General features: G+C 37.2%; 4 protein-coding genes across 6 annotated transcripts; 1 reads left to right on the top strand and 3 right to left on the bottom strand.

The window, feature by feature from the left end:
- Positions 1-3,241: 3,241 nt before the first annotated feature.
- Positions 3,242-10,972, bottom strand: pafah1b3 (platelet-activating factor acetylhydrolase, isoform Ib, gamma subunit). Its single transcript, XM_079625730.1, has 6 exons — positions 10,891-10,972; positions 10,246-10,329; positions 9,991-10,080; positions 8,956-9,072; positions 5,924-6,046; positions 3,242-4,921 (listed from the first exon to the last, which is right to left on the bottom strand). The coding sequence occupies exons 2-6, from the start codon at positions 10,321-10,323 to the stop codon at positions 4,664-4,666; spliced, it is 666 nt and encodes a 221-aa protein (XP_079481856.1). The 5' UTR covers positions 10,324-10,329; positions 10,891-10,972; the 3' UTR covers positions 3,242-4,663.
- On the top strand, positions 10,968-15,383 carry prr19 (proline rich 19). Of its 3 annotated transcripts, XM_079625727.1 has the most exons (5): positions 10,968-11,051; positions 11,150-11,250; positions 11,491-12,923; positions 13,881-14,029; positions 14,204-15,383. In XM_079625727.1, exons 3-5 carry the CDS (start codon positions 11,498-11,500, stop codon positions 14,732-14,734), a joined length of 2,106 nt encoding a protein of 701 aa, XP_079481853.1. In that variant the 5' UTR covers positions 10,968-11,051; positions 11,150-11,250; positions 11,491-11,497; the 3' UTR covers positions 14,735-15,383. The 3 variants fall into 3 exon arrangements, with proteins under 3 accessions (XP_079481853.1, XP_079481854.1, XP_079481852.1); XM_079625728.1 differs by lacking the exon at positions 10,968-11,051 and having other exon boundaries at positions 11,131-11,250; positions 14,213-15,383; XM_079625726.1 differs by lacking the exon at positions 10,968-11,051 and having other exon boundaries at positions 11,131-11,250.
- Positions 15,384-15,516: 133 nt separating this feature from the next.
- tlr21 (toll-like receptor 21) lies at positions 15,517-19,411 on the bottom strand. The gene is made up of 2 exons (XM_079625729.1): positions 19,338-19,411; positions 15,517-18,635 (listed from the first exon to the last, which is right to left on the bottom strand). The coding sequence occupies exon 2, from the start codon at positions 18,522-18,524 to the stop codon at positions 15,564-15,566; it is 2,961 nt and encodes a 986-aa protein (XP_079481855.1). The 5' UTR covers positions 18,525-18,635; positions 19,338-19,411; the 3' UTR covers positions 15,517-15,563.
- Positions 19,412-19,504: 93 nt separating this feature from the next.
- On the bottom strand, positions 19,505-20,693 carry cnfn (cornifelin; the record flags this gene model as incomplete). The annotated part of the gene is made up of 3 exons (XM_079626278.1): positions 19,505-19,829; positions 19,986-20,122; positions 20,585-20,693. 3 exons carry the CDS (start codon positions 20,691-20,693, stop codon positions 19,740-19,742), a joined length of 336 nt encoding a protein of 111 aa, XP_079482404.1. The 3' UTR covers positions 19,505-19,739.
- Between the last annotated feature and the right edge of the window lie 5,626 nt (positions 20,694-26,319).

The following is a 26,319-nucleotide window of genomic DNA, read 5'->3' as shown; positions in this document are numbered from 1 at the left end:
CGGCGATCACGATCTGTTGTGATGTGGGTTGTATGGGGTTAGTCAAGATTAATGGGGGTTATTGTGTGTTTTAGTGGAACATTCGCGAGTGCATCCTGACATCGTGATGTGTGATCCGTGATGTGTGTGTGATTTCTCGTGTGGTACGTATGATTTAGTAATGTTTTGTATTGATGATTGGAGTAGATCCTTGTCTGATTGTTATGTTTTGTTTTGCAGTCTTCCGCGTACCACGTGATTTAATTCAGGTCGTGCTGCTGTTTTTCTATGACTAGATTATTCTTTTGTCCTTCGTGAATAATTATTTTGTTAGGTTTTCAAGACTTTAATAGTCGCTGTGTTTTTGATTTAATTTTATGGTTTGGGTTATTGCTATTTCTGTAATTGAGTTGGACTGATCAGCGTGATTTGGGCCGTAGTGCCGTGTGATGTTATATTAGTGTCTATCTAACGGTCATCCATTGAGTATTCTGGGGTCCTCACTGCCAATGAGGTTGGACAGATTATTTATCACCTGTGCACCACCTGATCTGGTCAATCATCATAATTGTGTCTGATGTGATTGTTGTGATTATTTTGTATGTGTATCTTCCCTACTAATCTTTCTTTTTTGTCTCTTTTTGTTTTGTTTCGAGTCAAGGCTGAGTGCGCCGAGGGGGAGGCTAGTCACCTGGGTGAACACATTTGCTGTGAGGTTGGAGCACCAGGGTTTGAGCACCTCTTCATATGTAGTTTGCCGTGCACACTTAAATGGTTGAGAGCACAATTGTTTACAGCTAGCTTGCCACCCCTAACGTAAGCTTTAGCCTTGCCGTTACATTCTTTTTGTAATAATTATTTTTCTTGTTTGTTTTATTTTGTGGGGACGGTACATACATTTTTGTTTGTTTTGTTTGGTTTAATGTTATTCAGTGCTTGAAAATCAGCAATGTCTGGAGGAATGTTCTTTTAACATTTGATATATTGTGTATTGTTATAATAAACTTGCCAGCTATTTATATTACAAACAAATGGTGCTAGTGGGATATTTTTCCTTTTAAATAAAATCATTAATTTATTGGATGAAGCGACTCTGTATTTTCTCTGCACCACCGAACCTGGGTCCTTTTTATATTTCCTTGGGTGCAATTCCCAGGGTGGCGTAGTCTGTGCTCTCTGGATTTAGTTATACTAAGAAAAATCATACCGCTCTCGTCACACATACACACGACTAATAACAGGCGCATTGAGAGCACAAATCACAAATTATTTTAGAGGTCATGAAAATGTATTCAGATTTAGCATATTAATGATGCATTCACCTCATATCATGACACACTGCTTTCCCCAAAGGAAAATACATTTAAATCATTTAAAAGTAAAAAGTAACGGTATTGGCGTTATTGACCCTGTATTTTACATTTAAATTTCGTCCTGTTTTGTTTGTGTGAAAGAAGTATTTCTCAAAATCTTTTTGTGTCTCTGTCACTCTCTCCCGCTTACTCTAACTATGATAGAAATACCAGGCCAAGGGTCAACAAGGCGAAATTGTATGGTTACGAAATTTGTATAGATACAAATCTAAATGTGGCCTGCAAAACTTGCAACACATGCAAAGAACAGCCACATAAGCTGAGGCTAAAAAAAAAACCTATCCCATGGCACTTCTCGCAAAGAGTAGGTGTGTAACCCCGGTGCCCTGGACACATTCCCTCCAATGGCCCTTACCAATCATGGCCTCCTAATAATCCCCATCCACTGAATTGGGTCTATCACTCTCTCTCCTCTCCACCTATAGCTGGTGTGTGGTGAGCGCACTGGCGCTGTTGTACAGGGGCTCCATGGGGATTGTCCCTGTAAGTGCACTGTAAGTCGCTTTGGATAAAAGCGTCTGCCAAATGAAAATAAATATATATATATATATATATATATATATATATATATATATATAATTTATACTATATTTAAATTACATTTTAAAATATAATAAAATAGTAAACAGTTCTTTTAAATTGTAAAAATATTTCACAATATTACTGTTTTTGCTGTATTTTGGATCAAATAAATGAAGCCTTGGAGACCCGAATTCTTTTTTTAAAACGTTAAAAAATCTAACCGTTCTAATAATTTTGGCCACCACTGTGTATATATATTTTAAAACGATTATTGGATTAGAACCTCTTTTATCAAATTCCATGAACTGCTGCTGCTGTTGTCATTACTTCAATCATGCCTGTGTTTGCCCATATTTAGGACATTGTTTCTGGGTGTTTCGGTCTTCCCATTCGTGGTGCACAATATAATTGACTCACTATCGTTATTGCAATATCACGTTGTGCAATATCATATGAAAATGTTGCAGAAAGTATGCAATAGTCCGTTTATTTTGTGGAGAGTTGCATCCGTCGACTGTGTGGCTTAGTTCTGTTCAATTTAGAGCCCGCTTGAAACCGCTATATATATATATATAATGATGTTTCATTGGCCAGTTGCCCTGTCATATGCACGTGTGAGCACACGGGTCCACTACAAGAACATACCCACATGATGTGTGTGCATACTTCGACAGTGTGTGAGTGAAGAGGGAGAGAGAGAGAGAGAGAGAGAGAGAGAGAGGAGCAGAAGAAAATAACTAACAGAAAATAAGATGAGTGTGGTCTGGGAGATCGGATGCGAAAAAATATCAGAAACGGGGCCAATCACCTTTTGTGTTTTTTTCAGTTGTTTAAGAATATCTAAATTAATATCGTTATCGCAATATTCACGATTAATTCAAAATTAGTCGGTTTCTAAAGAGCATTTTTAAAGGTCTCTGTCTGTTTCTGCCAGAAGACATTTCTGATATCCTTGTCCTAATGTTTCCAGCCAGCTTTCTGAGATAGGTGCAGGTGCAGTTATAAAAGATTTCTATTTCAAATAAATGCTTCTTTTGAACTTTCTATTCAAAGAATTCATCTTAAATATGAACTGTGTCAACACTGATAATAATGGGAAATGTTTCTTGAGCAGCAAATCAAGGATCATGTGATACTGAAGACTGAAGTGATGTTGAAAACTCAGCTTTGTATCACAGGAATACATTTCATTCATAAATATATTAAAATAGAAAACAGTTATTTAACATTGTAATAATATTTCACAATTTATACTGTATTTTGATCAACTAAATACAGCCTTGGTGAGCTTACATGACTTCTTTCAAACACTAAACAAAAATCATACCAACCCTAAAAGTTTGAACAGTATATTGTATATTTAAAAACTGAATATAATACACTTCTAAGAACTTGACAAATATTTTTTAACTAAATTTGTCCTACATAACAAAAGACAGCTTCAAATTCAAAACAACAACAAATTTGAAAGGTTTCCCAGGTTTTATTCCATCATTTTTACATGATAATTGTTAATCGCAGCACCAGACATGACATCTAACCCTCAGACTGGAATGTCAACACAAGTCATTAGGGAGACACAATTCCTGGAATCACTAGAAGATGATAATATTCACAAAAGCCCATCAGACAAGACAGTACGAACACAAAGCAGCAGAACAATCATACACCATAACATTTAACCACATTCATCAGCATTTGAAAGTGACGGTGGGTTGATTGGTTGTAACACATCCAGAAATTAAAATAAAGAAACTGAGGCATGCAAGGACCACCCACACCCACTCCTCGTCTTTAGTTACAAGGTTGGAATTTATGCACCTTTTAAATCTTTCAGTCAGACACCCCTGGTGCCTAAAGAACATATGATTTACCTAGGGTGAAGGAGAGAATTCAAAAAATAAGAAAAACACTGTATAAAAATAACTGAAACACTAATTCAATGTTTATCACAAAGAATTCCTGCAAAGAAAGTATCCAAAACAATAAATCTTATGGAATCGTTTTAAAGGTACGTAACATTGTGTGAAGCAGCTACCCTTTTTTTCTCAGAAAAGAGACTATGGGCATGCACTATGGAGGATCATTGACGGAGAACAAAACCAAATTAACCCACATTGTTCCTTTCAACAAATAAACAAAGCAGTTTCCAACATCTGAAGAGCTATATAGCCTGCTTACGAGAAATCAGCTGTTTCCTACACAAGGATCAAAAGGAAGTCTTGGTCAATTAAACCATGATAGCAGCACACAGCCCTTATGTACACTTCAACACCCTCTACTCATCAACATGACACTGCAAAATAGCAGGCTTGTTCATACATGTACAGACTTTGTAATGTACTAAACATTTTGCGTAAAGAGAATAAAGCTGACAGCATTTAAAGGGATAGTTGACCCAAAAATGAAAGCTCTGTCATTATACCTTCATGCCATAACAAACCTGTATGACTATTTATTCTGTGTGTGTGTGTGTGTGGGGTGGGGTCAGAGTCACACGATGTTTGCAACTACATGAGGAATGGCATGACAGTTTGCATTTTTGGATGAATTATCCCTTTATGTTGACTCTAAAACTAAATCTATTTCTGTAGTAACAAGAAAGCAGGAATGCATACTGACGGGAAGCATGTGTTTATGTGTGTGATATATACGTTTGTGTATTAAACAGTCATGAGTTTTCCTCGTGGGTGTTTATATCTCAATAAGGCTCTAATTGTAGAGCATAAATAATGAGACATCCGTTATTTCACAGGAAAGGGCGTTCATGCTATATTTTGTGTTTGCCTTCATGGAGCTTGTTTATCTAAAAGGGATTTGATGCATTCATGCAAGGGCTGGCACACCCTCTGGTAGGCCTGGGGCGTGAGGTGCAGATAATCGTACATGTCCTGATGTGCGATGGAACCGTCGGACTGAATGAACCCAGGGTCCATGTCCAGAAAAGAGACGTGAGACAGAGACGCTACCTCAGCCTGAACTTGAGCATTCACACTCGTGTTACGCTCACGAAGAGGGTTTGGACTTTTACCTCTCGGCAGCAACCCCTAGTGTTGAGGAAAGAAAAGAGAATTACCTTCCAATAGATGCAATAAGTTTGGGCCTTTTAATGAGACACCAATATCTATTGAGGAAAACGTTTATGAATAACTGAGATGCTACCGTTTTTATATGTCTAAAAGACAAAAAAAGGGCTTTTTTTCAATGGTCAAAATGAGTGAATATGCATAACCATTCAAAAGGTTCATAAGATATTTTACAAAATCACAGTAAAAACAGTAATATTATTATAAATTTAAAATAACCATTTTCTACTTTAATATTTCATAACATGCAATTTATTCCTTTGATGGCAAAGCTGAATTTTCAACATCATTACTCCAGTCTTTAGTGTCACATGATCCTTCAGAAATCATTGTAATATGATGGTCTGGTACTCAAGAAACATTTCTTATTATCAAAGTTGATAATTGTGCTGCTTATTATTTTTGTACTAACCATGATGCAAAAGAGCAGCATATTAAAAAAAAAATAGAAATATTTTGTAACATCATAAGTATTTACTGTCACTTTTGATCCATTTAATGCAATCCTTGCTGAATAAAAGTAATAATTTCTTTAAAAATATATATCTTACAAAGTTTTGTACAGTAGTGTACATTATAGTACCTTGGATTAATATGTTCATTTATATGATTAAATTATTTGTATCATTTTTAAATAGTAGAATATTGTGCACATTCTATCTCTTAATAATTCATATTTGTTCAAGTCATTATTTTCACCTATCTGTTCTTGTATAATGTTTGTTTTGGAAATATGTTTTTCCTTTTGAACAGTTCTATTTTTGTAATAAAAAAATAAAAAAATAAAAAAAATCTGTTGCCCATTTCTCTGTTGAACAAGTCATAATGTAATGGCCCAGAACATTACATTCAGCACTGATGGAAATTGACAAGACTGGTATGATGAATTAAATTGAGGATTCAATTATTTTCAAGATATAAAAATAATGTTGTGACTGAGAGGAAGGAGCTGAGATAACTAACCAACACAAGAGTGTGAGCATGAGGCAGCTTCTGATGGATCACATTGACGATGGCCATGATGCCTCCAAGAATCTGCTCTGGAGTGTGACCATGATTATTAGTGCCCACCCACAACACCACCACCTGCAGAGCAACAGACCAAACAAGACATTAGTAACCATTTTAGTTAGAAGAGGGTCTTTAAGTTTGTTTTGATAATTAACTTTTTCAGATGTCTAAACAGTGTCATCTGTGACCATTTTCCTTCATGTTTCCTTAAAAATAAGGGTTTCATATGCAAATGATTCACTTCTTAGAAAGAAGACAGTTTACACAGACAGTATCTGGGCTACCTTGCATAAGTTGAAACTCCTCCTCAATTCTTTGAACAGCTTGGTTTAAAAAGTCTCTTGACAAACACTGGTTTACTTTTGAATAAATCAATCAGTTTGCGAAATGAGACATTTTGTGTTTTTTTTGTGTGTTTTTTAAATGGGTGATTCCCAGGAGGTTTGAGATTTAGCTGCTCCATGTCAACCTATCCCACACGTCCACACGTATTATAGTAGCCGGAGCAACTTTTCTATATTTACGGATATGACGACACACGAGTGAGTGACACATGTACATAATTTCCTGTAAAAAAAATCCCATTAGGTCTAAAACATAAACTTAAAACAGGGTAAGACAAAAACATGTTTTGGAAGAACTGATGATGTATTAACTCATTATTTAAAATAAAGTTTCCTTTAATATAGGGATATTGCCTGGTTAGTTTGGCTATATTCCTATGTAGATATTGTAATAATAGTTAAATTAGTTTAATTCATGAATGAATCAGCCGGTTTGAATGGATCAGTGAATTAAAGTGGAACTGAAACGAAATAGGAAGTACAGGTGATATAACTGATGTGTTATCATTGTTATTTGTGGTAGGACACTTAAAACTGCTGAAGTAGTTACAAGGGGGAAAACAGTGATATTAGTTTGTTGTTTTGTTACTAGGGCGCAGTCATCTTGAACTTCAACGGTCCGTGACGTCACTGGCATGGTAGGCTACCTTGACAGCTCCAGCAAAATGTCATATCAAGAACATAACAGATCGAGAGGGGAGGTCTTATTCAATCTTAATCTAGGTTAAAAAAAATGTATCCGTCCAACAAGTGAATATAAAACCTCCGATGCCATCAAGGACCGAATAACCTGCATAAATGTTGGCATAATTGTGACCACGGCGGGTCCTGTAAACAAGTTCCACTCACCTCTTAGTTGTAATGTTATCTTGATGTTCACCTTCACCGTAGATCACCTTGCTAAATTAATCCGACATCGAGGATGCTATCCAATATATGCAATATCCATCGGCGACACTCGCAAGATACTTGGTAGTGTGATTTCAGCCGCTTTCAAACTGTGTATGAGACGCGGCGGCGCACCTTGCCAGTTTAAATTTGACGAGCGCACACGCCTAAACGCAATGCACAGACAGACAGCTGTCACAGCGTGTGCACTAAACTAAATTCTCTTTATCGTCTTATGGCATTTAAAGTGTCAAAAACACAAGGTTCTATGTGTATCAGTATATTCTATCCCTGCATTACTGTAGTTCTTAAAGTGACAGCAGTCTGTATAAGAATCAGTATAGCCTTCGTTTCATTCATACAGTGAAGAATTTGCAGTTTTATTATTCCATTTGATGATTCAATTTCTTACTTAAATGATGTTTATGAATATACTGATACACATAGAACCTTGCGTTCAACCAGCTGTCTGTCTGTGCATTGCGTTTAGGCGTGTGCGCTCGTCAAATTTAAACTGGCAAGGTGCGCCGCCGCGTCTCATACACAGTTTGAAAGCGGCTGAAATCACACTACCAAGTATCTTGCGAGTGTCGCCGATGGATATTGCATATATTGGATAGCATCCTCGATGTCGGATTAATTTAGCAAGGTGATCTACGGTGAAGGTGAACATCAAGATAACATTACAACTAAGAGGTGAGTGGAACTTGTTTACAGGACCCGCCGTGGTCACATTTATGCCAACATTTATGCAGGTTATTCGGTCCTTGATGGCATCGGAGGTGTTATATTCGCTTGTTGGGCAGATCAACATTTTTTAACCTTGATTAAGATTGAATAAGACCTCCCCTCTCGATCTGTTATGTTCTTGATATGACATTTTGCTGGAGCTGTCAAGGTAGCCTACCATGCCAGTGACGTCACGGACCGTTGAAGTTCAAGATGGCTGCGCCCTAGTAACAAAACAACGAACTAATATCACTGTTTTCCCCCTTGTAACTACTTCAGCAGTTTTAAGTGTCCTACCACAAATAACAATGATAACACATCAGTTATATCACCTGTACTTCCTATTTCGTTTCAGTTCCACTTTAATGATTCTTTGACTCACTTATTAAGACTTGCTGCCACCTACTGGTGGTTTCAGTTTCATAGAAAAGTATCATACATAGACAAATATTATTTAATTTCATATTTCTATATTTAAAATGTTACATTTTAAAACTAATTTCATAACATTCCCACAACTGTAAATACATCAAAATAATAATAGAATAATAATAGTAATAATAAATGGTAATTTCTGTCAGTAACGCACAACATTGATTTAGTTAATTTACCAATTCCAGCATAATGCCAACAAAGGACAAATTTAATTATTAAATTGTTTGTTTGTTAATAATTTAATGCAATGCCAGCTTTCTCTAAAAATTCTAAAACTAGATCTGGTGTTACTTCATTAAGAATCAACTGAAAAATAAAGAAATCTAACAGAGTTCAATCTATCACAGTCCAAAATATGCTTCCGTAATAATGGATTCTGGCACAAGGGGCATAAAAGAGGATCTCCACCCGTTAACAGAAACATACGATTTAGTCTGAGGTGCCCTATTCATAATCATTTAAGTAAATACAATTGAAAGTAATTTAAAGGTGTTCTACACAGTATGTAACTAACTTTTTATGTAATTTTAACAGAGGTGCCCTTTTTTTCCGCTTGAGCATCTGCCCTCCCTGTTGCGGGTCACTTACCTTTGGGCTGATGTGGTCCAGTTCTCCATTGATGAGTCTCCACAGTACATGCTGTGTAGCATCTCCACCAATCCCAAAGTTCAGTGCATGGAGAGGAGAAAACAACTTTCGCCAAACCTGCCAACATCAAGTAATACAGAAGTATAACACTTGTAAAATGCAGAAAATGGCATTTAAACAGGTAGTTGCTGTTCTCATAGCTTTAAATAGTTGTAATATTAATATAAAAGAAAAAAGTCTGCATTAGTGCTAATAAAAAATGGACTAAATGCCGTTAGGTGGAACAAACTGTAATATGCACTACTGTCAGTTCAAAATAAAATACACCTAGCATTGTGGATTTGTTGCTTTTTCTGGTAACCCTTTAGTTTAGGTTGCAATTCTCGCTATTAACTAGTTGCTTATTAGCATCCATATTAGTATGATATTTGCTGTATATTAGTATTTATAAAGCACATATTAATGCCTTATTCTACATCCCTTAATCCCACCCAATACCTAAACCGTACTAACTAATAAGCAGTATGTATCAGTATAGTTTAATTTAATTCCATGTCAGCATCTGTGGCTATCTTCATGGCAAAAACTGAATTACAAAAATACAAGTTACATGTATACAATAAATAAATAAATAAATAAAGTAAACGGAAAAAATACAGCATTTATTATTATTCAAGATTTTGAACATTAACATGATCAAAATGATAAAACCCTTTTTGTAGTAAATTCTTACTAAACAAATCCTTACGTGAGCTTACTTCATACAAGTTTTATACGTACATTAAAAGCAGGACAGTCCAATAAAATATTTAATTTATAATGTAATAAATAAGCAGTAATTAGGGGTTTATTAAGGCAAAAGTCATAGTTTATAGTTAATGGTGAGAATTGGGCCCTAAACTAAAGTGTGACCATTTATCCTATTGTACCGTCATTCTGTGTGCCTTTACACCCCTAATATTAATGTATTTTTTTTTCTTTCTTGTATACAAAACCTAGCAAGTATTTATGCAGTCGTTGATAAGAATGCTATACCTCAAACTCATGCAGGAGCTGGATAAGTGAATCTCCAATAAACAGAACATCCGGCTCTTTTCCTTTACTGTCCGATACAAATCGATTGTGCTGCACAGATGAGAACACATAAACATGGCATTATGATTCTGTTTGCATGTTAGGGAAGGTGCTGGCTAATTGTACTTTTGACAGATAAAACAACATGATATATAAGCAGTCTAATAGGTACACTAAGGTTGTAATATTGTGTTATATATTGTACAAAAGAAGCACCAATGACATCCATCGTCCATCTCCCTGTGTGTCCTGACAGGGGGTGGGTGTGGCTGCAGGGTTAGAATCTCCACTCATTACTTCCTGAGGAACGACATGGAGGGAGAGGAGTTACATTTTCTCCAGTAGCGTTAAAAATGGATCCTCATAAGCCCAAACAACATTTGAGATTATACAATGTTGTGCTCAACATGCAACATATTAAATTAAACCAAGTTGTACTATGGTTAGCTTAAGTACTTTGTTTGTATGCATCGTATCCGTACGATGACAAGCACAAACACGGCTACATTTTTCACAGCTTAACTAGTTTGGTGCTATTTTTTATGAAGTTTGCATTGCACTAGTTAACCTCACAAACTAGCTGATGAAAAAATAGCAGGTTATAATTAATAATTGTTGGACGTTTGAGTATATCAAAGTTAACGTCTTAATTAAAGATTATTAATGCTATTAAAGGTGCCTTTTTTAACTGAGCAGCTCACATAGCTAATGTAGCACTTAGCATGCAGATGTCTCCATTTAGAAGAACAAGGCACAAAAACGCATTGAAACAACGCGTAATATGATACTTGCAACTATTAGCAATACATGTTAGAGCTTATCTCAATTCATATACATTTTAAGGATGGGAAATATCGTTACCAACAAATGTAACCACAGCAGAGTTCAGTGTTCAATCAGTCAGCCAGCCAGCGGTCAGCTGCCAAACCCCGGAAGCTGGAATATCGAACCAGGCATTACTGGCAGATCGCCGAAAACGGTCGACTTATAAAATTGCATACAACTTTACAAAAGCAAAAAAGGTCATTAAAGCTCCTTCATTTTTGTTTTGTTTTCAGTGTTGCAAATGTATGTCAAACTTTTAAACATTACTTAATAGCAATTCTCTTTGCCGAAATAGTCTTTGCAGAGATCTGCATTTGACGGTCATCTTTCGAAGCACGTTGCCAAGCAACGAAAAGTTAAAACTTAACGGCCTTTGGACTCAACTACAGCCTACAGGTAACGTTATACCGATTTCATGTTGTGGCTTGATATATGTTTATATTATATGTCTATTTGATAATGAAGAAAGCATTTCATTCAACCGTTTGAACTCAAAGAATGCTCTTTATTTGATGTATGTTGAACCGGTGTGGCGAACACAACCACAACAAGCATGTGACTACTAACTCAGATTACTTAAATTATTTAAATATATAACAGATTCATTTTTAATTTTTAATAACGTGTGTTTTATAGTCTCAACATGAAGATGAGCCACCAATCCTGCAAAAGCTTTCCACATAAACACAGCTTGCCGAAGACATCCAACGTCAATGACCACCACAGTCTCAAAACCAAGTCTTCATGTCATGCAGCCAATGCTGTCCACAACTGCAAACCAGCGTGCAGCAGCAGCATGACTACAGATGTGCATTGCAATGCATCACATAAAGTAAGGCGTCTTAAAACCAGGAAGGAGAGGAATCAGGTTCGAGGTCAGGAGAGAAACCGGTCTCACACATACAATCAGCACAGTAGAAACGAAAGCGGTGAGAAAGCACAGTCCCGCCACATCCATCCACTGTCTTGTTCGAGAAAAGAGAGCACATTCGCTAAGCCATTAATTCCCCAGAAGCCAAGCATCATAACTGAAGGACGCGTTACCTCCATCCGAGGCATTTTCAGCCATGAGGTTAGGTCCATAGATATCGAGAGGCTGGTGAGCGACCAAATAAAGAAAGATAAGCAGAAAAAAGAGCAAAGAAAACAGTCTATGACGCACATTACATCACCGCTATCTCCCCCAGTAACGTTACCTGATTCAGACCAGGACTGCACTCTTGATGAAGTACAGAAACCACTCCAGCTACAAGAAAACAATACGCCACCACATGTGAAGGGGAAGAAAAGTTCAAGAAAGAAGCTTATTGGAAAAAACACTGGTATTCAGACTAATAGAGGAGACGCAGGGCCTATGGGATTATCTAGAGAAGACGGGAAGTATGACAGAAATGCCAACACCAGGAAAGAAGACGCTAGTAGAAAAACAAGGCAAGATAGTCCAAATAGCCCGAGAGAAACTGAACACATGGTTTTGTCATCCTTAGAAAATGACCCGGTTCATCAGTTATGCTCTACTCCAGTTGAAACCAATAAGAATAACTCTGATATTTCACAAACAGACACTCTCAAATCCCACGATGAAGGAAACCAAGAAAATGGTTTTATGAATATTCAGATATTTGAGAAAACTTCTACAATGATGGGATTACCAAACATGGAAGTTCCACAAATAATGGAAAATCTGCAAACTTTAACCTCTCTATCTGAACTGGACTCTGGGGCTGGTCTATTAGCAGATAATGTTAAGCGGAGGGAGCAAATGTCAAAATCTTGTAGAGAAGCAGTGAAAAGGCTGTCAACACATTTGTGCCAGGCTTCAGAGCTCCATGTACCAAGCCATCGGCGTCCCCTGCTGGCCGAGTGTAGAGAGGTGCTAATGCAGACTTTACAAAAAAGACATGGTTTCCAGTTAGAGCACAACCTGCATAGGCTACACTCATTCTTGAATGAGAAACAAGCTGCCTCTCAGCTCAGCTCAGGACAGAGTCATAAAGATTGTTCATCTTTTAGCCATGCAGTGGAGAACGAGGATAGGTGTTACAACAGGAACATGGAGATTTGGACAGGTAGGCCTATGTCACTTTTTTGACATTTGTGGTTCCGTGACAGATAAGAGTGTCCAAAAAGAAAAGAAAAGGAAAAATCTTTTAGAAATACAGTTTAAGCAAAGTTCCTAGAAATGTAATCTTTGTATTTAGGTTGCTTTTCAAAAAGCTTTTATTCTATTTTCAACAATATTTAAAATTTAAAGTGATGAAAATTTCAGGATGGAATAACCTAGTCTTTTTAATAAAAGTTAAAATTATTCGTTAATGTAAGATAATTATTAACCTCTAAACAGACATAAAATCATTCCTGTTTTATTTATTTATTTATTTTCATGCATGCTTCTGCACATTGGTTGCACAACATGAGTTTAAAACGTATAATATTTAAACGGATCTGCTTTGATGCTTATTTTTTCTGAAAAAAATTATAATAAAAGAATACCAAACTACTCAAGTTTTTTTAAAAAATTTTTATGGTATTGGGAGTCGGGACAGGTGTGTACCTCTGACATTTTTGACTTAATGCACCCCAAAAATAACAAAATTAATTTTAATTTAGAAAAATAAAAACATTCTTTTCATTGAAGAGGTTTATTCAAATCATTATGGCCTGGTTTCACAGACAGAGCTTAGATTAAGCCAGGATTAAACCTAAATTCAATTAGGGCATTCAAGTAGCTTTTATGAATGTGCCTTAGACAAAAACATTACTGCTGTGCATCTTGAGACAAAACAATGGCGCTGACATATTTTAAGATATGTCAGTGCAAGTATCTTTCAGTTAAAACAGTTAAAACATGCATTTTTAGTCTGGGTCTATGCTTAAGCCTTGTCTGTGTTATACCGGGGGTATATGTATTAATTGCATTTTTATATCCTGACAAAAAAAAACGAGTGTCATGTCATTAAACCTTGTCTCATGATATAATATTTGTGTACATGATAGAAGGTTGAAATTACCTCTCTGCTTCCTAGACAGTGCCATGCAGCACGATTACTTAGCAGAAGAAGTTAGGCTGGATTTGGACAGAGGAGCTTCCACCAAGAAACGAAGGATACAAGAGTGGAATACCTCTTCCCCTCCATTCTCTCTAGAAGAACCACAACAATCACACACAGACATGGTGAGTCAGTGAAATCACACACAAAGTTTAATGTCTCTCAACAAAAAAGTAAAGAATCAAGTCCAAATAATACCAAAATTGTCGTAAACTAGACTATAACAGAGGAAAGACATTTTTACAACTTGCAGTTCAGGGCTCTATGGCTATTTTTTGCATCTGAATTCGATTGCTCAGTCTTTGCAGTTTGACCAGTGGAGGGCAGCTGAATTGTCTCAGGATTGCTTCAGAGCTCAGCATCATCCCAGCAGACACCTCTTTAACCAGAGCCAGACCTTTAACCAGCATGCCGTCCCTATACTCAGAGCCCCCACTTGGCTTGATCATCCTGTGAACTCCTATTCCCAGCAGCAGTCAATGAGCACAGGGGAGAGTTCGAGAAGTGTACATTTAGATCTCTCCAGAATCTCTCAACAGTATAAAGAAGAAACAGATCTTAATTTTAATTCATATCACTTAAATGAGAGCAGAAAACAAAAACCACAAGAACCATCTTTTGGAGAATCCAGATTCTGGTCCCATCAGCAGCAAGTTCAGGATGAAAGAGAAAGATGGGCTCCCTTTTCATTCTCAGCATCCCATCTCTCAGAGGGCTTTCAGTACGAGCCCTTTTTTCGCTGTCCACATCCATCTAGCAGGTCAGACTGGCTTGGTATGACTCAATGTCCCAGGTCAAACACACCATTTTACCCTCCCCTTTACCTATAGCAAAGGCTGTTTGCCATGGTTAATCTCATCAGGTGATGATATGGTCCAACTATGCATCTTCTTACTTTCTTTGTATGAGTAAAAAAAAAATTCTTTGCATTACAGATTTAGCTTTTTATATTTACAAAAATGTAAAGACCATCACCTCTACATGTGATTTGAATTTGAGAGTTCAGAGTACTTGCATTATGATTTCTCTAATATATGTGTATATACTGGTAACACTAGTAGTAAACACACTTTTTAAGATCAAATCACTTTTTGTTGTGTACAAATATCAAAAGCACTGCTCATTAAGTTTATTTTATTCGCCTGCGTTAATAGTGTAAATGTTTGTCTATCCACAAGGATGCTGCTTATATATTTATTTCTTTTTGATTATTTTATTTATTAATTTAGTCAAATTTCTTCTATTCTATATAACTTGACTGGACGTTTTCTTCTTATGTTAAGTAGGCTATACTGTAAAAATAAGATGCATGTGATTTTGTTATATCCTTTTAATAAAGCAGTACAACATTTACATTTTTACATCGAACTGATTTCACAATTTCAGTTGTATATCTAAAATATCTTGTAGTAAAACTAAAATATAAGAATTAAATTTAATACTCTTGTAAAGTAAGTAGATCACAGTTATTTTACCTGTTGAATTTCTATTTATTTTACTATATTATTTAATTAATTTTCATTACATTTTCACCACAAAAGCCTAATAAAAATAAAAAATACCTTCCGGTAAGTTTGTATCTTTTCCATTTTTTTATAGCCTTTTATTCAAGTCAATTAAATTAAATTAAACTTATATTGTAAATTTGGTTTTATGTAGTCAGGGAATCAGGTAATATACTTCCTCATCTATTGGTGTCTGATTCACAAAATATTCGGTTTCCTCCATGTCCTTCTCTTGTCGCTTCTGATCATTCTCCTCCTTCATCTTCTGCTCCTCTTGGCTTCCAGTGTTGCTGCTCCTTAGTGCTCTCTTTAACTGATTCCAGAACAGTTCTTTTGCACTGCTTGGATCAGAACAATTTAATCCAGGCCATTGCAAATAGGTCTTTTTGAGCATGACCTTTCTCATACGGTGATAAGTGGACAGTTGCCGCTTAGGTATAGGCTCCAGAAAGACCAACAAAAGCACATCCTGCATTTCTTGAAAGAGACGATAGCTGGCCAGCTGGATCTCCAGTGAGCACCATTCACTGCGAAGGAAGCTCTGACTGACCACACAGATCGTTTTGCGACTTCCATATACAGCAGCCACAATGTTGTCGACAATATCGCGGCCCAGTTCGAAATCTCTGTGGTGGAGGCAGAGCCGAAATGAAGAACCCTCGAGATTCGGCAGCAACTGTTCCATTACCCAGTCTTCATCTGCTGAGTTGTAGGAAACAAAGGCATCATACTTGTAATTCTCTTCTTGGTCCCTTAAGCGACGCCACTGTTCTCCAAACCATGATCGAAACACATAGTAGCCGTACTTAAACTTCCAATAAAGTCTGACATAGAGAAATGGTATTAAGGTTAATAATATAGTGAATGTAAAAGTTAAGGAATAGAGGTAGAGTTCTATGTCCAAATAACACACATTAGTATCAAAGTTGTGAAAATATGAGCCTGGATGGTCTTGGCATGTAATATTATAAAGATATGGAAATTGGAGTCTCTTATTGCTTACGGTCCAGTTCTGTAGATCACTATTCTGGCAGCCACAACTGAGAGGACAACTGCGCATGTCAATGTATGTTAGATTGGTCAGATTGTCCAGTAAACTGATGTCCAAAGACATCATGGCATTGCGATTCAGATGTAGTGTCTTTAGTCCTGTCAAATTTCCAAAGACTTCTTTTGAAAAAGATTTAATCCCCATGTTCTCAACAAATAACATCTTCAATTTTCGAAGGTTTTTGAAAATACCAGGTTTGAGTTGGGCGATCCCGACACATGAGTCGACTAGAGTTAAGAACTCCAAGTTTTTCAGGTCATCAAATGTTTCATCACCAAATCCAATGATATGGTTGTTGGTGAGGTAAAGACTTTTTAGAGAAGTTAGACCCCGGAAAAATGCACGTGGCAACAAGTATATGCCATTTGGTTTCTGCGCATCAAGTTTCAGGTCGAGAAGCCTCGACATATTAATAAACGGCGAGTATGTATGCTCTTTCAAATACCGAATGTGGTTATCCTGTAAATCCAGCACCTGCAGGGTGGCATGAAGTTTCCCAAAGAGACTGCTGTCGATCATATTCAGACGATTTCTATCTAAATACAAATTGGCCAAGCTATGCAGCCCATCAAATGCATGTGGCTTCAGCTGAGTGATCTTGTTCCCGCCTAAATCTAAAATACTTAGATTTGACAGAGAATGAAAGGTATAGTTGAAAATTACAGCTATTTGGTTGTTGCGCAGGTTGAGAGTCTTCAGGCTGGTAAGATCTTTAAAGCTGTCGTTGTAGACATCGGTCAAAAGGTTGTTGTCGAGACGAAGTGTAACAAGATCTTTGAGTCCACTTAAGGCTTTATGGTCCATATAAGCAATTATGTTTATATTTAGCTCAAGGTTTGTTAATTTTGGTGTATTACTGAAGGCAAAACCACTGACTTGTAGAATACGATTGTATCGATAGCTCAGGCTTCTCAGGCTGTAGAGGTTTTTTGTTTTGTTGCAGGACATTAACTTGGTCAGATGATTATGTTCCAATTTAAGACTTTCCAGTTGGTTCTGACCGTGCAGAAACTGCAAGCAGCCCGTGGTTTTCATTTCGTTTCGTGAGAGGTCCATTACACCTGTGAAATTGGGGCAATGATAAAATGTGTTGTTTTTTAGAGCTCTTATGGAATTGCCCTTAAGGAACATTTTAGGTATGTGTTGCTTTTTATGGTGATGTTGCAGAAAAAAACACAGCGAAGACAGCGCACGAGAGTCCTTCAGTTTCAAACCAGAGAAGTCGATGCTCCACGGTCGTACATTGGTATGAGTAAGAAGCTTGCTAGCAGAGACGTTGGTAAAACGCAAGCGCAGGTACGTTATATTCTCCAGATTCAGGCCCTGAAAAGCCTCGAATGACAACTTTTTGTTGTCTGAGAAATCTAGCACTTTTACATACATTAGGAAAGACTTGTCACATCCCAGTTTGTATAGTTTATTATCACTGAGGTAGAGTCTGGCAAGCGACTCTGGCAGACGGTGAGAGTGATGCAGGGTGGTAAGGTTGTTAAAAGAAAGGTCCAGTTTTATCAAGCTGGACAGGTTTGCTATGCATTCAACCAAAGCGGAAAAGTTTTTCAGGTTATTCCGGCGTAGGTTAAGAATCTGTAGGTTTGTCAATTTGGAAAACAGGAACATATCAGTATTATTGAGTTTGTTGCTTCCCAGGAGCAGCTGTGTGAGGTTATGGAGGTCACTGAAGACATCACGGTGGAGATATGATACTCTATTGCAGGACAGATTTAAAATCTGAAGTTGATGCAGATTATTAAAAGCATCTTTGTGGATTTCAACAATATGGTTAACGTCCAGTACCAGACAAGTCAGATTGGACAGATGATCGAAGCTTCGGCCTTGAACAAATGTAGTGTTACTGCGAGAAACTGTAAGGTTTGTTGCTGTGGGAAATACATCTTGCACAATTGTAGTTATGTCTTGTTCGTGACATTTAATACATCTGAAGGTTTTATGGTTAGAATCTGGGATCTCTATGCAACTCCTGAAACTGTAGCTGAAGGCAAGTTTAAGGAGGCAGATAAATACCGCCTTTAGGATCAGTTCGCGGCATGCAGAATCTGCCATATTTTTCAATTCCACTTTTAAATGACTGCCTTCATCAAAGACCAACACTACGAGGTTCTTCGCTCATATGAGCGGCACCTAATCCAATATTGAGTTTAACACAGCCAGCTGCTAGAAAAAAAGAGGGGAAGGTTATAATTAGTTTAAAAATAAATCAGAAAAATAATTGTTACATTGATCTGTAATGCTACTTGTCAAATTGACTTTTTTATGTATTAAATACAACAGAAACAAACTATGGATGTTTTATGTATTAATTTTATTTATTTTCAGATTAACAAAATGACTTCAAATGTGATGGAAGTATATCTAATGTAGGCAGTAAAAAGATAGATACAAAAACATTACTCCTAATATTAAATGACACCTAAACAAACTTCTCTAATGTACATAATTTTTACATCAACTCCCTTAAAATCGTAAATAATAAAACAATGGATTGAAACAACAAAACGTGTTAAATAAAATATCTTTGTAAGTTTATGTAAATGCATGACACATTCTACATAAGTTTCTCTTTTGTCACATGCAACCATTTGCTCACGAGACTGATGTTAACATACATACAAAGGCATAAATCTTGTCATGGTGAACAAAGTATAGAGAGCTATGTAACATTATGTGAACAAATAGTTCTCTATAGTGTTAATATGACTAATACAGAAAAAAAATCTCTGACTCACTATTTCGAAAACCATCAGCGAGCAATCCTAAAATAACCCAAGATCTCAAATCTTTCATTAATTCGTTTCATCATGTTGGCTCATTTGAACATTCTCTAAATATAAACAGAAATGTAATTCAGTGCCTTACCTTCATTAAATTGTTCCCGATCATTTTGCAAAACTATCATAGCCGCTCTCTCTCTCTCTCTCTCTCTCTCTCTCTCTCTCTCTCTCTCTCTCTCTCTCTCTCTCTCTCTTTAAACAGGAATAGAAAGAGGAACCATAAAGGTTTCAAGTCGGAGCAAAGAAGACCAGACAATGGGACACAATACCTTATCCAATTACTTTGCAGTGAAAGTTTGAATACTTTCTTTAAACAAATATAATAATTTAATTAAGGATTGATTCGTAATGTAAATTCACATGTAAGGGTCATTTAAATCATGATATAGTTTGGAATATTCTCAAAAAAAAAATCATTAAGAAGAAAAAATCCAGCCATCTAGGCATTTTAAAAAAGGCAATTCTTCTTCCCTTAATTTTCTTTGAATTAACCTCTCGCCTTCTGTTCTCGAGCCATCTGACAGAGTCCACAGAAAGGACAGCAGGTCATAATCACCCAGTCGTCACAGACAGAGCCCTAAAAGACAAAAGGCACTTACTGCAGTGCTGTTCTTTGACACCGATGTTATTAATGTTATGATAGATGATAGATTTCAGCAGGAATTTTAACATCACATCAACATCAGAAAAAGCAATAATCAATACTGAAAATATTTTTTATTGCATGGCCTACATTAATATGATATTTGTCACGGATGCTGGTCCTCAATGCAATCATAGCTCCAGGTAGGAAGGGCAAACAGCAGCTGTCACCATTATCCTGTGCCACCTTACAACCCAAGATGCAAGGAATAAATGCCCCACACAGACCTGAGGAGCAAACCAGTGTCAGAATTCACACTTTTTTTTCTTTTCTTTTTTTGCAATATGAGGCTTCTGAGGTTCAAGCCACTTACTCATCAAATTAATTGAAGAGATAGTTCATTTCGGATTTACTCATCCTCTATTTGAGTAAATCCTCTATTTCTTACTTTTGGGAGACACAAAATAAGTTTTTTAACTTTGTTCAGTAGGGTCCAAAACAACTGACTTACATTGTATGGACAAAAACATTCTTAAAAAAAAGGAAGTCATACAGGTTTGAAATTACATGAGTGAATGATTTATTTTTAGGGAAGAATTTTAATTTTTAGGGAAGCTATTCCTTTCACAATTTACACAATTTATAATCTCTATTACCATTACATAAGCTTAAGCAAAATAGATTTACATGAATAAAAAATCTGAATGTCAATCTATCTCTCTATCGCTCACGCACACATATACACTCACAAATGCCGCAGTCCTCACAACAGTCACAGACATCAGAGCTCCAGTGAGAAACCGTGTAGCTCACAGTCATTTGTGGCTGGGAAGTCATTGCTTCTGTTTGATATGACATCACTGACACACAGCAAATTATATAATAATTTACAATTAACAGTATACAGTAAATATAGTAAAGTTGTCTTGTTGCTATAAGTAAACAAAACATGCATTTTTATTCGATGGCTAGCAAAGATAGGTTAAATAAGTATGAATTAGGACATTACATGTGATGTCATTTCTAAGCCAGATGGAATGTTTTAAATGTTCCCCCCTCTCTCTCACCTGTTTGCTTGGAGCGGCTTCCTGGTACAGTATGTGTCTCACTTCCTCAGGGAATGATGTTCTATTTCTGATAGTTTCACAGTGAAGTTGGAAATCACCTCAACATGACGGAGGGGAGGAGAACATGTGGTTACCAGGTGAGTGTTTACGTGACCTGTAAACTAAAGGGTGAAGTGTTTGATTTGGGGGCGAGGAGTTTTACACTATCAGGTCTCCACACCCTTCCATGAACAGTCAACTTATAAAACATTTAGATGAGAACATGGTGTTTTTGTACATCTTAAATATATACATTTGCCCTTTTGACAAATAAGTAATTGCCTTTAGAAAATCACCACACTGTGCAAATCAGGAGCTCAGACTTCATTTTTAACACTCCTACGGTATATAAAATCACAAACACTCATGGCGTTCATATAAGCTGCGAATTCTCTGCACACCTGAGCCATTAGAGAGAATTATTCCAGTGCCAATTGGTAGTTTTCTGCAATCTGTTCGGGAATTCGGATGAGCAGGTCCACTTTTTTTTCATCAATTTTTCAACAGGGATTTTAAAAAGAGTTATAGGCCATAACCCAAACCAGGTGAATCACAAAATTATAAACTTTGATTTCAAGCAACAACATTTTTTTTTAATGTTGAATAAAAATACAAAGGTACAAGTGTAATAAACAGGTTTAAATTAAAGAACTACAATTCCATTAGCATTCTTTTAAATATGTAATGACTCCAGGCCTGTTAAATACTTGTATAGTATGAATGTGTGTAGTTTGTAATAGAAGTATTACATTTGTCAGGCTCTCATTGCCATCTGACCAGGCAGTGTCAGTTTTGTAATTTCACTGCCATTCACAAATCCCCTCATGGGCTTCAGGGCTTGTGAAGTGTTGATCAGACGAGAGGCAGTATTAACATTAAGTGGCATGGCATCTTATTCTCATCTTAAGCCGTTGACACATGCCGCTATGGCATATCCGGTTGTCATTGGCAGGTGTCACTAAAACTTGTGACACGTACATGCCACTCCAATGTATATTTTAGATAGATGTGCCACAAACTAACATGTTTGAAAAATATTACCAATTTGAAAATACATTAAATTGAAAAAAAAATTGTTTTAGTCACCACTGGAGGTGTCACAACATACGGCAATATTACATTACGCAATCCATTGGCACGTCTTAGTCAAGTACGTCAAGTACCACGTCAAGTTTTAGTGGTACGTGCAGTGAAAACCAGATGTGCCACAGTGACATGTGCCAATGGCTTCTGATCCCATGTCATTTAATGTAAATACTGCTACTCGAGAGAGGATGTGCACTTCAGAATCTCTCTAAAGTGAGTCATCATTATTTGGGACAAAATAAAAGAATTTCCAAACAAACTTCCTGGTCAAACATTAAAGTACACATAGTGTGACACTGAATTCTGAGCTGAGCTTGCATACAGTCTTTGATAATAATATTTCTGACATGTCAAGATATATCAAAACTAAGAATAGTATGCTAGTATGTAGCTCCAAATTCAGACTCTCGCTTTGGATTCCACACTTGTTGTGTTGTCATTGTTCTACATTCTATTTGATTGGTTGCATGTGGGCAATTTTATGCCTAAAAAAGCTGCACTCGATTTACTCCCCCAAGCTGAAAACTGTACTGACTTACTGTACTGTTGCCAGATATCGGTACAAAAATCACCTAGATGCAGTTGATGCCAAACTAATTATATTAATAAAAGTAAACCATAATTGTATATTTCTTATGTTTTTCTCCAACAAAACAATTTGTGGGGAAAAAACCCACATCTTTGACATTCATTATCAGGTGCACATGTAAACAACGTTGCGAACATACCATAAGAACAATCAGAGAATGATTTTCGATTACAGGTTGAAAATAGACATACTTTTAAATCTACACCTGCCATGGTTGATTTTTTGTCTTATATATTTTTTTGTCTTAGATTTTAGTCTGTGTCTTTGAGTTTGTCCTAAGCCAATGCGCTGTTCCTCTATACCATTTACTGGCTTTGTTGGTTAGGCCTACCATAGACATGTATAGAAAGGCTAGATGGCTCGAGGCGGAGTCAGCTGTGTCGTCACTTGGCGGCCATCTTAGGTCAGGAGACTGCGCTGCTGCTCCCTGCTGCTGTGGACGGAAGGTGAGTGACATACGCCAACTAAAATGCTCGTAACTTGCTTAATTCTTGACGGATTTACTAACGGTTTGGTTTATTACAAACCTTATTAACGTGGCTATGATTTGTGCTGATGCCGATGTTTAATAAACTCCGTGGCTATAATTTTTCACAAGTATGCAGTTAAATAGCCGCATCCCTGACGTTTATGACACACCAAGCCGTTTGAAAATCGGTTGAAAATTGAGCAAAATATAGTTATTTCAGCATACATGCAGAATAGACTTTAATGTTATAACTGGACGAGCGGTCCTGTCCTAAGATGGCCGCCGTGTGACGTCGACGGGTCCCATTGGCTCTCAGCGCCGGTAAGCCATCTAGCCTTTCTATACATGTCTATGAGGCCTACGGTATGGCAGGGGAGGTTTTGTAATTGAGTTTTTTTTTTTGTGTAGCCTACTTCTACTTTTTTTAAGTAGTTTTTAAAATCTGTAATTTTACTTTTACTTTAGTACGTTTTGTTGGAAGTATTTTACTTCGCTACATTTAAAATCATATCCGTTACCGAGTAAAATAAATAAATAAATAAAATAATAATACAAAGAAAAGAAAAAAACCACACTCCGGAAACTACTGCGTTGATTGAAGGGCAGGAGAACAAACGCACAAAAAAGGTGATGCAGATCCAGCTGAAACAAAAAACACTGTAGAATCTTATGAAGCGAACCATGGCCAGAATAAAAAAACGTGTGGTTGACCTCAAGGATAGCTATCCAATTTGCAAAAAAATGTGGAGGAAGGAGGAAACATATAACATAATCCCTTCATGCAGATAAATATGTCCCGTTTATAACTTAATGGGGTCATCGGATGCAAAATTCACTTTTATATGGTGTTTGCATGTGTCTTTGCATTGTGTGGACCAAGCGGCAACCTCCCTGTCTCTCTCTTGAAACCAACATGGAAGTGAATTAAACGGCAATTCATCGACTGGCCGCTTGAGGCTGGCTGCAGAAGTGAGTCAAATCTGTATCTCCCCCATGTTAAAATACCCAACTTTACAGCAGAAAAAAACATGTTTACAGCCTGGTTCTCTTTGTGGCTTTGGTCTATACAGCTCATTTTGCCCTTCATAACAACTGTGAGGGGGGTGAATTTTTTTATAACTCACCCGTTTAGTTGATTAATATTTAAAGTTCTGCAAAATGAAGGGTGTGTCCACTTTTGAGTGACAGGTGGATTCCCGCTGATGTAAATGCTAGCCGGTTAGCCGACACTTTACCTCAGCAAATTCCAGCTGCTGAACTTGCCATCTCTGCCGTGTTTGTACTTTTTTTCGGGATTATTTAGTATAATTTAATACACCCATTACTTCGCCCACTGCTTTGGATTCTGCCGCTGTCGTCGAGTGTGTGTCGTTCGAGAGAACAACCAGCGCTGTATTCCAGTTGTTCTCCTCTGTGAACATCATGCACTAATGGATGTCTGACAATTTCGTCGCTTTTTTGAGTTTTCAGATTTAAAAACGTCTATAGATATAAAGGCTACACTCGTTCTGTGGTACCATTGCTCTGGAACAGATTATGCTTATGTACAGATGAAATCCTGCAGGTGTCTGTGTTTCTCCGTCCATGCAATAAATGCACATCCTTGAATGAGCGCGTATTTCTAGCGCATTTACTTGAACTTCATAGGTAATATATCTATGGTTTGACCCATTTGAGAATTGAGATGCGGCCAAAATCAGAATTTAAAATGGACTGAATAATAAAGAACTTGACGAGCGATGCCGCGCTGATGGACCATAGACTGTAATAAAAGAGTGACTGACATGCACATAATCACGGTCACACACACTCTCGGAGTAATATTGTAAAGTTACTGCATAATACATTTTCAACTAGCAGAATAGCTGTACAGAATCACGATACACAGTCTCACTTGTAGCTATGTCTTTTAACTATTATAATATTTCGAAGGGCAAAAACAGGACCTTTTAATTGGCATTCTGATTTTAATCATCAACTGTCAGTGTCACTTTAGCGCGAGCCCCTGTGCAGTCGCAGACTTGGTACTGTGAGTAGCATAGCATTAGCTCCCAAGCCTGCGCTAACCATGGAGCTAACTCCATAACGTCGCGCTAGGTGGGCGTGGTTTCAGATAGCCAGTCTCCTCAGCTCCGCCTCTTTGCCCATATTCTGTTATCCGGGAGTGACGAGCGGTGACGCGAGGCCAAGATGGCGATGGCCGGCTCCGCCCACTTTAGGCTTCAAAAATGCTCTTAAGAAACCTACGGGTGACGTCACGGACACTACGTCCATATTTTTTTACAGTCTATGGTGTGGACACAACCACCATAAAAAAAATCCATTCACTCCTCTTTTTTGGATCCTCAAAGTCTAAACACTCAATAATCAAGCCGTTTGGATTTCTGAGCAATATGATGTCATATTGCTCATGCTCCGCCCACGACCACTGACGAACTGTCCTGTATTAGCATATTTCCCGTATTAGCATATTTCCGCCCTCTGCCATTTGTATACTGTCTGCCAAGGTAGCACTTTACATGTCTTGTGTCGACATGCCCTATGGAAGAGAGGGATGGGCAGTTTCTCATTATCATTTAAAGAGACATGCACCGAAACGGGTCGCTGTGAACAGAGCTGTTTTTGAGGAGGTAAAAAGGGTGCTGTTTTACACAACCATTGAGGAATTTTAACCAAAGTATGTTACAAACTTAACATGAAGACCCTAAAGAATCATATCACCGAATGATTTCCTTGATGCAGAGGGAATCCCGGAATTCAGTCATTAAAATGGAATTTACAGTATAACGCAGATGTCACGTAAAACAGGCAAACTGATGTATGGATGAATACATTTAAAGTAGAGCTGTGCAATAAATCCAATCGTGACATCCGTCTGTGAATATTAAAGCGCAAAAAGACTGCTAGGCCTATGTAAATATATAATCTGCTTGTTCTGCGTGTCTCTATGTGAATGAGCTGCGCCGCTTCGTTTACTATGCTACACGTGATGCTAATGGTGTTTTCAGCGTCTCACAAACAATATGAGGACATGAATAAGCGCAACTTGCGAGTAATGCAACGCACTGCTGATATTAACTCTACACCATGACGCACTACGCTACTTCCGACATCACAAATTGCATAAATTGCGCAATAGGCGTAAGTAGACTGCATTTGGCCATAAGCTAGAATATAACTTTATTACTTTATATTATTAAATGAGCTACTTTTTAGTTATACTTGAGGTGATTT

Source organism: Phoxinus phoxinus (genome assembly GCF_949152265.1).
Source record: "Phoxinus phoxinus genome assembly, chromosome: 10".
In the NCBI taxonomy this organism is placed as follows: Eukaryota; Metazoa; Chordata; class Actinopteri; order Cypriniformes; family Leuciscidae; genus Phoxinus; species Phoxinus phoxinus.
Note: the sequence above shows the minus strand (reverse complement) of the source record. Positions and strands in the feature narration are given on the sequence as shown.